The following is a 7,500-nucleotide window of genomic DNA, read 5'->3' as shown; positions in this document are numbered from 1 at the left end:
GAATTCCCTGCAGCACCGTAAGCACTGCGCGGAGCTTCCTCCGCCCCAGGATGTAGCGGTGGTCTCCCGCAGGGGGCGAGGCCGTCTGGAGAGCCCGCCTTGTAACCGCTACGCTGGGGACTGGACCGTTTGCGGGCGGGACCTCGCTGGGGACCGGAGCGTCCGTGGGCGAGACTTCCTGTCCGACGACGTCGATTACGATGAGGTGGCAGGAAGTGAGGAGGAGGAGGATGAGGAAGAGGATAAGACAGAGGCGTGGGTGCCCTCGAGCTGTCTATACTCTGAGGACTTTGCTCTGGACTTCGATGCCCCGTTTACATGCAGACTGAGTCTGAAAGACTTTGACAACTTAATCTCAGATCTGGAGAGAGAACTCGCCAAACAGATCAACATCTGTCTCTGAGCTCCCCCCAGGTCTGACCACTGTATCTGTAATCACACGGCACAGGAATTCTAAATATCACTATAATTTAATAACTCAAGTGAGTTATAATTAACATTTTATTGTTTCTTATAACACTGGACTGCATTCCTAAATCAAGCAGTTAACATTTATTGCACAATGTCATAAACGTGATCTAGTAAACAGTAAATATTTACTAATGATGTATAGGGACTTCAGATACAAGGGTTGGTCTTCGTGAGATGGTAATGAAGTAGACGTTTGTTTTTTTGTACTGACGGAAGAAGAACATGTTAGTTCTGCTTTAGTACGTATGATGTTTATTCACAATCACCTGACTGGGTGTGTACAGCGCAGATTTTGTCCCGTGGGGGTCAAAACACACCTCATAATTCCAGTCCAATCTTCCAAGATTAACGTGTTGTCTGTGCGCTACAGGGACGCAGCGTTGTTAGACTCCGGTTTCTGCGTGTTGCCGAGAGCTATGGCGTGCCACAGTGTTGGACTGAAATCGAATTTTTCTAGTTGCTGAATACTTAAATAAGTTCTGCTACAGGAGGCCAAACGCTGAACCCCTTAAAGACTGCTGTGGCAGTCCTCTGAGGACCGGAGCCGGGGCTGAGGAGGTCCAGGTGGGGGGGTGCCTCCAGCAGGACCTGCTTGATTGCTGTTCCTCGTCCCAGGAATGTTCTCCTTCTAGGAGCCAGTGATGCCTGCGCCTAGAATTCTTTCCACCGGGACATTCTGTGATTGGTCCAGTAATACCACTTCCTGTCAGCTGGAGTCTTTAACACTCAGCATGTACCCCTCTTTCAGCTTGCCTTCATTGAGACAGCATGATTTTGTCCTCAATGGTTTTGGCTAAATAATCCTGAGGAATTGGTCAGAAAAACCAAATACAGATTATATAGCTGTGAGATTTCTGTTTGTGATGTGAATTCAGGTGTTAAAATCACATTAATTCTCAATATTAATGTGGACAATCATAACATAAGTTAGGGACCACCAAAGTTAGTTAGAAGAGAAAAAAAATTTACATTTCAGTTTTATTTGAATGGATTAATGTGACAAAATGTGCCGCGTTCATTTGAGCATGTCAGGGTAAATGAGACCAGATGAACGAGTAATGAATCTATTGTCCCAAACACAGATTTATCCTGGAGCAAGACCATTTTTCCCACAGTGAAGAATGCAGTGGCGTTTAATCCAGTTCATCTGCTCAGTCTGTGTCTCGAAAACAAGCACTCGACTGATCTGGACACGCTGACATGCTTGTAACTGGCTTTCAAACCAAAGACATTTGATACTCGTATTGCACTTCAGTATTGTGTGTAAGATTATTTTCTGATGTCTGCTTTGGTCCAATGCAGCACACAGCCTTACATTCTGACACACAAGCACGGTACAAACATTGAGCCAAATGTCATTTAATATTTGATGACGTTGTAGAGGGAATTCAAAGGCCATAACTGAACGAGAATTTCACCTTCATGCAAAAATGATTTCATTGTATTTAGCTTTTTTCCTATATTCTGTTTTGTTGTATAAACAGTATTATTTTATATTGCACATTTACAGGAAGCACTTATTGCTCTGTTTACGATGCCTGTGCATGCAAATGTAAAGGACGCTCTCTCTAAGAAGGTACCTTCAGGTACCTTTCAGTGTTAATCTGCAAAATTTGTAAAAAAAAAAATAAAAGCACAGTATTCTAATTCTCCCCTCACTACTTCATAATAGTATCGTTTGTATGATAAATCGATGTGTTCTTGTGTATGACAAATTTGAATATGTTTAGTAAACTTTGTTTGCGGTTACAATACAAATCTACATTTGACCTTCCTGTAACGTGCGGTGGCCCGAGTGCCATAGAGCGAGGGGCAGGATGCACAGACTCCACTGACTGAGACGTACATTTATTAACATAGGACACTACCGGCACTCACAAGATTCACACACGAGGAACACGAAACGGTTAACGTTAGACAGATACAAGAAACACGAGTACGTTTTACACGAAACATCCACACATACGCCTACAATAACCAACACTCCGCACCCTTTGACACGGGTGTATATACATTTAGACGAACAAGGTGCAGGTGTGGTTACAAACAAAACCACCCTCCCACCGCACGTGGTGGGCCAAACCACGTCACTCGGGGGGAGGTGAGCGTTCCGTGACACTTCTCAGTATCTTCGAGGTGTTTTGAGAATGGGTTCAGAGAACCGGGAGAAAGTAGACGCACTGTTTTCTGGAATCAGCTCATGCGTGTTGTAAGGGAACTTGGGTGTGTGGACATAATATAAAAAATGAACATTCCTGACACTCTAATGGCTTATATTGGTAGCTGTTAATGCGTGTTTGTGTCCTGATGGGAATCAGAGATTTGCAAAGAATATTCACATAAACAGGAAGTAATGGAAACATACCTCACTTTTATTTGACTGCGGAAAAAACACATGGTTTGAGTGATAGTTGTTTTGGAGGGTTGAAGCCTGAACCAGGATCAGGAATGCAGTCCATGAGGGTGAAACAGCTGGAATTCATTTATTGACTGTAGCCTCTATGTATCTGGCCAGAGAAGTTCTCGGTTGGTTTATACTTGGATAAACACATCTTCAGACCAGTATACATGTTGCCACTGGTCACATTGGACTGTAATTCTGTCCTGCACTGTTAAAAGGGAAATCAGGTCCATGAAAACTGCCACTGTAATGGAGTGACTCACTGTGAGCTGGATTTGAACCCACGTTCCTGAATACTGGAGTTAACCCTGAGGCAGTGGTAGCTCATTGGTTAAAATACAGAACCCAGAGCAGCAGAGTGTGGCATCGGTACAGTGACATTGGTTTAGACACAGTTAGCTCAGTTACCCCAAGTGCCCCAGGGTTGGCACACCGCAGTGCCCCAGGGAATACCCACCCCAGCCTGGGCTCTAAAACTCAGCACCGGGAGTGTTTATGCTCAGCGTCAGCGTGCTGGACATGTGCTAAGGCCGGAGCTGAGCTGAAGGTTTCTGGCTCCATCCACAGTCGTTCCAGTGCTGTGTTCCAAGCTGTCTCCCTCCTGGCAGACTGCTGTGGGTGAGCACACAGGCCCAGCCGGCATGCCACTGCACAGGAACAGAGCCCGTATGGAATCTGCTTGTCATTTCTCTTAATGTTCCACAGTTTTGCACAGATGGTGGCGTTTGGTTTTTTTTTTTCCAGAGGAAGTCCATACTTGGAAAAATGACAACTCACAAAAAGAAAACTGAAAAATGAAAGAAGCTATGTGCGGTTAATAACCCTTGTCAACAGTTACGTTGTTAGCCACATAGTCGTAAGCTATAGCACCCTCTAAAGTGTCACTGTGGGCCATTTAAAATAAATGTCTGTTGTACCATGATTTAATAACCTACTTATTATATTTCTATTTATTATACTTCAATAATACTATTTATTGTAGTTCTATTTATTATACTTCTATAATACTATTTATTGTAGTTCTGTTTATTATACTTCTATAATACTATTTATTGTAGTTCTATTTATTATACTTCTATAATACTATTTATTGTAGTTCTATTTATTATACTTCTATAATACTCTTTATTGTAGTTCTATTTATTATACTTCAATAATACTATTTATTGTAGTTCTGTTTATTATACATCTATAATACTATTTATTGTAGTTCTGTTTATTATACTTCTATAATACTATTTATTGTAGTTCTATTTATTATACTTCTATAATACTATTTATTGTAGTTCTATTTATTATACTTCTATACTATTTATTGTAGTGCTATTTATTATACTTCAATAATACTATTTATAATATTAGTAATGTAGCAATATAGTAATACAGTGATGTATTAATACATTAATATAATAATTTATTAATATAGTAATTTAATAATATAGTCATATAGTTATGTATTAATGGAGTCATACAGTAATATAGTAATTTATTAATATAGTAATGTAGTAATATAATAATATAGTAATGCATTAATATAATAATGTAGTAATATAATAATATAGTAATGTATTAATATAATAATATAGTAATGTATTAATATAATAATGTAGTAATATAATAATGTAGTAAGGTATTAATATAATAATATAATAATGTAGTAAGGTATTAATATAATAATATAGTAATGTAGTAATATAGTAATGTATTAATATAATAATGTAGTAATGTCATACTGAAGGTTGCTTTGCTTGTTCTGATACAAATTACTGGCTTCCTGATTAAAATAATAATCTGGAACAGAAAATGTGTTAATGCAGTTCTGCACCTGTTATCTCTGATTTAAGTCTATATGCACAATTTCTGAGGAAACCTTCAGACAGAATTTTGCTAGAAGTCACAATAAGTTAGAGTCTTGTGAAGAAAATGGAAAGTTATTTCTAAAAATAATATACTGATCATTTTAAAATGGTCGACTCAGCATCTGTGTTAAAAGAATGAAGAGGAAACGCGAGCCAGTGAACAGACGTTTAATACAAACCCCAGAGCCAAACACAGACGTATCGTAGAGTACAAGGAGGCGCGGTGACAAGCAGCACATGGTGACATGTCCAAAACAAGCATAAAGCCAACAGTAACATACAGCACGCGGCCGCGCTGTACCACGAGGACTAGGGCCATGGGGAGCGTGCCGTGACAAACCGGTTCTGTGATACTAACCTAATGCTACTGGCTGTACAGGACAGAGGATTATGCATTGTTATGCAATGTTTTAAAATAACAATGTCAGTTTTGTTATAAATTATGCTTTTGAATGTTTGTTGAATGTTCAGTGATAATACTTCTAATCTAGTTTCGATAAGAGTGTTTTTGCCCTTTGCAATCTACACATGTACTGCATTCTTTGTAATGACCCCAAGTGTCATGGATTTTGTATATAAAAAAGAGTACACATCTTCTACAACCTACATCACTGGAAAAGTTTCCGATCCTGAATGTTTCTAAGTTGTTTATGAATTTTGTGATTACTGTTCTGCTCTGTAAGTGCTGTGCGTGCATGTATTCCTATTGACACGCTTGTCTTTCATATGGACTACACACACAAACACACTTACACACACTTATACCCACACACACACCTACATACACACACACTTATACCCACACACACACACACCTACATACACTTATACCCACACACACAAACACACACACACACACACACACACACACACCTACACACACTTATACCCCCCCACACACACCTACATATACTTATACACACACACACCTACATACACACACACTTATACCCCCCCACACACACACCTACATACACACACACTTATACCCACACACACACCTACATACACACACACTTATACCCACACACACACCTGTGTCGCCCTGCTCAGAGGGTGGGTGTAGGTAAGTGGTGGGTGTAGGGGAGTGGTGGGTGTAGGTGAGTGGTGGGTGTAGGTGAGTGGTGGGTGAAGGTGAGTGGTGGGTGTAGGTGAGTGGTGGGTGTAGGTTAGAGGTGGGTGTAGGTGAGAGGTGGGTGTAGGTGAGTGGTGGGTGTAGGTGAGTGGTGGGTGTAGGGGAGTGGTGGGTGTAGGTGAGTGGTGGGTGTAGGTGAGTGGTGGGTGTAGGTGAGAGGCGGGTGTAGGTGAGAGGTGGGTGTAGGTGACAGATGGGGTAGGTGAGTGGTGGGTGTAGGGGAGTGGTGGGTGTAGGTTAGAGGTGGGTGTAGGTGAGTGGTGGGTGTAGGTGAGAGGTGGGTGTAGGTGAGAGGCGGGTGTAGGTGAGTGGTGGGTGTAGGTGAGAGGTGGGTGTAGGTGAGAGGCGGGTGTAGGTGAGAGGCGGGTGTAGGTGAGAGGCGGGTGTAGGTGAGTGGTGGGTGTAGGTGAGAGGCGGGTGTAGGTGAGAGGCGGGTGTAGGTTAGAGGTGGGTGTAGGTGAGAGGCGGGTGTAGGTGAGAGGTGGGTGTAGGTGAGTGGTGGGTGTAGGTGAGTGGTGGGTGTAGGTTAGAGGTGGGTGTAGGTGAGAGGTGGGTGTAGGTGAGTGGTGGGTGTAGGTGAGAGGTGGGTGTAGGTGAGAGGTGGGTGTAGGTGAGAGGTGGGTGTAGGTGAGAGGTGGGTGTAGGTTAGAGGTGGGTGTAGGTGAGAGGTAGGTGAGAGGTGGGTGTAGGTGAGAGGCGGTTGTAGGTGAGAAGTGGGTGTAGGTGAGAGGTGGGTGTAGGTGAGAGGCGGGTGTAGGTTAGTAGGTGTGGGTGGGTGTACTAAGTTTTTAAACATACAGTATATACTGACAGATGACACCGATTGTGTCATTACAGTGTCATGAATCCTGGTGTGACCACCATCCTCCCCTGACCTCAACCATATTGAGAACCTTTGGCGCATCCTCAAGCAAAAGATCTATGAGGGTGTGAGGCAGTTCACAAAACAGCAGCTCTGGGAGGCTATTCTGACATCCTGCAGAGAAATTCAGGCAGAAACTCTTCAAAAACTCATGTGCGATATCAGGCGACTGCTGCTTCAGAGCCACAAGCACGTTACAGGTCTTATAGTCGAAGCTTTAAGCCTTGAAACGCTAGTGTGGTAACTCTGTATAGTTGGTGCACGTGCACACACACACACACACACACACACCTTTAAGCTTCTCTGTCTCAGCCCTGACTCATTGTTGTGTTATCTCTGTACAGTTGGTGCACGCACACACACACACACACACACACACACACACCTTTGTTTGAGTCATCATGGCCAATGTGACGAATGGTGTCCCTTACAATCTTCTGGTAGTCCACATTAGCTCGAGATGTGATCTCACCACAGAGAAGAACCATGCCTGTCTTACACACTGTCTCTGTCTCACACACACACACACAAGTGTTTGTATGTGTGTGTGTTTGTGTGTGTGTACATGTGTGTATGTGCTTTATCACCACAGGCCACTTTAGCGTCTGGGTCCTGCTTCAGATGTGCATCCAGCACTGCATCACTGATTTGGTCACAGATTTTATCTACAAAACAACATTTTATCTACAAAACAACAAAACAAGTTAAACCTGTCTCAGCCAATCACATTCACTGAGAGTTCTCTAAAGCCTCTTGTCCCAGCCAATCATGT

The 7,500-nt window shown here is 42.6% G+C and overlaps 1 protein-coding gene across 1 annotated transcript in view; it reads left to right on the top strand.

The window, feature by feature from the left end:
• Positions 1 to 2,118, top strand: part of LOC113590687 (rho GTPase-activating protein SYDE1) — a 15,760-nt gene extending 13,642 nt beyond the window's left edge. The window contains exon 8 of the mRNA XM_027030965.2: positions 1 to 2,118. This exon is cut by the window's left edge and continues 70 nt beyond it. Within this exon, the coding sequence (XP_026886766.2) occupies positions 1 to 403 (403 nt within the window). The 3' untranslated portion in view covers positions 404 to 2,118.
• The last annotated feature ends 5,382 nt before the right edge of the window (positions 2,119 to 7,500 follow it).

This window comes from Electrophorus electricus, chromosome 14, assembly GCF_013358815.1.
Source record: "Electrophorus electricus isolate fEleEle1 chromosome 14, fEleEle1.pri, whole genome shotgun sequence".
Classification (NCBI taxonomy): Eukaryota; Metazoa; Chordata; class Actinopteri; order Gymnotiformes; family Gymnotidae; genus Electrophorus; species Electrophorus electricus.
This window is presented reverse-complemented; position numbering and strand designations above follow the sequence as displayed.